Raw genomic sequence first — 2,808 nt, forward strand, 5'->3', positions numbered from 1 at the left:
TTGGAAGGGGGGGGTGGAAAAAGGGGGAGGTGATCTACACACATAGGAGTTGGGGATTCTCCTTTGCAGGAGGGCAGCTGTGATGAGACGGTTGAGGTGTAGGAGGAGTCGGGGGGTCGGAAGTAGGTGTTGTATTGATGACTGGTTGAAGAGGGTCTTCCTTCTTAAGTGGAATTTCCCCAGGGGGAAGAGAGCCAGTAGGAACAGCCAGAGTGGGAGAGTTTGGAGCTCCAGATGCTGTTCCCTGATCAGTAGTCTCTGTTGGGGAGGTTGGAGGGACAGATAGGATTGGGGGCCTGGCATATTGGTCAGCCAAGTCAGTGGTAGGACCAGGGACCTGTGATGTGTGAATGGCCGGGGGCAGGGAGTCTGTAGTCTTTGAGGCAAGTAGGGGGAAGGAAGGGGCAGGTTGAGTGGCCCCGTCGTCTGCCAGAATCTCTGCTCCGCCCTCCAAGATCTTCTTCCCCTGCCCCTTGGTATTGTCCAGAATGCCCAGGTTTCTGTCAAAAGCTATGCAAGGAAGCTTAGGAGGTGGGGGCAACTCTCCTCTGCCCCATTGTAATGGCATTGCTGATGGCAGAGGCACAAAAGTGGCATGGGTATTCTCCTTTTGGAGGGCCTACTGGTGGCAGATACTGGAAGAGTACTCTGATGGCATGCCTGAAGGCTTATCCACCTCTCTGACCTTCCTCAAGAGGTCTGGTGTGCTCTGACGAGGCTGATGATTTTCAGCCACCACTTCTTGTGTTAATCTCCCCTGCAGCAAGGGGCAGCCTGGGCTTGGGTCGGAGAGCACTGCTGCATCTGTATTAGGCTTCTGAAGAGGAACATAACCAGCAGAGCCCTCTGAGGTGACAACAGGTCTTTCAGAGGGGGAGCTCACCCGAGGTATCTGAGTGTTTCCTCCGAAGCTGTCTCCTGAGGGATTGGGAGGTTGGTCCCCAGGTGCAGGGCTGCCTTGATCGGAACTGAGCAGTCCACTGGTCTCCAGGGGCCTGGATGTCAACACTATATCCCCACTACTGTGGGGGACCCTGTTCCCATTACCCTGTCCTCTGGTCTCTACAAAATCTTCCTTTCCTTCTCTGGGCACTTCTTGGACCTTCTCCCCCAACCCCTTTGGGCAGGAAGGGGGGAGGTAACTGGATGGTTTCGGCTTCACAGCTTCAACTGTCTGCTCAGGTAGCGAATGCAAGACAGTGAATTTCTGCCAGGGTGGAGGGATCCTCACAGTTCTCAAGGGTCTGAACATCATGGAAGTATGAGCAGACAGTACAGGTTTTTCAGAGGGCCCCTCCAGTTCACTGAGGGGAACTCTTCTTTTGTTCAAATTGATCAGGAACCACACTGGATTCTGATCCCAGAAGACAGGGGTCATGGACCATCAGTTGTGAGCCTTGTATGATCCCACAATTATAATTCAGCCTTGCAGACCCAATTTGGTCTTTGGTCTACTTTGAAGGATCCAGATATGTAAGATTATATTTAAAGATGTTATGTAAATATATAAAGATTATATTCCAGATAAATTGTTATCTACCTGAAAGGAATGCACCCGTGGATTATTCCATATAGATTAGAAGTTGGTAATGTCTAGAAAGCAAATACATCATTTATTCAAGCTAATAGTGGAGCAATGTAATGGATTAAAGTAAGATCAATACAATTTGGTCATTATGAGTATGCCAGCCAGGTTCACTCCACATTGTTGGCACATAAATGTAATTCTAGAAATTCTTATGCACAAGAGGGGAGACATACTCTTGGGATTCTGGCAAGGGGAACATGTATTACTGTCTAGGAGCTGGAAGCTTCAGCATGCTGAGAAAGATTTCAAAAAAAAAATCTTATCTTACACATGGCTTTACCTAGTTTGAATTTCGTTTCTTTGGCTTACTTAATTTTCTTTTTAAGATTTTATTTATTTACATGTCAGAGAGAGAGAGTGAGAGAGAGAGAGCACGCACAAGTAGGGGGAGCAGCAGGCAGAGGGAGAAGCAGCCTTGCACTGAGCCCCATGCTGGGGCTCCATCCCAGGATCTAGGGATTATGACCTGAGCTGAAGGTGTATGCCTAACTGGCTAGGCACCCAGGCGCCCCTTCAATGTCCTTCACTGAAGTGTTTCTCTCTCATGGGGCTGATGTTGCACATTACAAATATAATATGCAAAAGTTTTTACTGATCAGTAAAAAAAAAAAGTATATACATATTAAAGTTTTGTATATATGTTTATTTGTTATATTTAAAATAGCTGTGGACATGATTCATATGTTACAAAATTAGTTTTAGAGCTCTGTTGGTGGACTTTTGTCCAAATTTGGACTTCTGTCCTTAACAAACTTTGAGGTTGGTAGGACACAGAAGGTCTCACTCAGACCCACATTCTGCTTGAAAAAAAGGACAAATATTATAAGGCCTTTCTAAACTCTCTAGGAGGAGAAATGATTTCCAGCATTGACATTTAGCCATAGTTCCTTGATATCATTTGAGAAGAGTTCAGTAAGGAACAATTTCTTGATTTTTTTTTTTAACAGAGATAGCAAGTTTGTACAAATTTTGGGCAAAGATTTCTTACAGGAACTCTTAAAAAGGTGGTCAGATCTGACATATTTGAAAACAATAAATTACAGTCATATTATTTCCATCTCTTTTTTTTCCCCAAAGGAGGAAGAATTAAACATGATGAGTATTAGGATTTCAGGACAATAAAAGGAAATTTGAACAAGGATATCCCAGAAAAATCTACCTCTTCATTTTTCTTGTCAAATGGGAATAGGGACAAGGTGCTTTTTTTGAAATATACACCA

General features: G+C 44.8%; 1 protein-coding gene across 1 annotated transcript; it reads right to left on the reverse strand.

Annotated features, from left to right (window-relative positions):
* Window positions 1-496: 496 nt before the first annotated feature.
* LOC106004301 (putative UPF0607 protein FLJ37424) lies at window positions 497-1,896 on the reverse strand. Its single transcript, XM_013049050.2, has one exon. The coding sequence runs from the start codon at window positions 1,376-1,378 to the stop codon at window positions 620-622; it is 759 nt and encodes a 252-aa protein (XP_012904504.1). The 5' UTR covers window positions 1,379-1,896; the 3' UTR covers window positions 497-619.
* Window positions 1,897-2,808: the final 912 nt, after the last annotated feature.

Source organism: Mustela putorius, unplaced genomic scaffold (assembly GCF_011764305.1).
Source record: "Mustela putorius furo isolate JIRA1106 unplaced genomic scaffold, ASM1176430v1.1 tig00000854_pilon_pilon_pilon, whole genome shotgun sequence".
Taxonomy (NCBI): domain Eukaryota; kingdom Metazoa; phylum Chordata; class Mammalia; order Carnivora; family Mustelidae; genus Mustela; species Mustela putorius.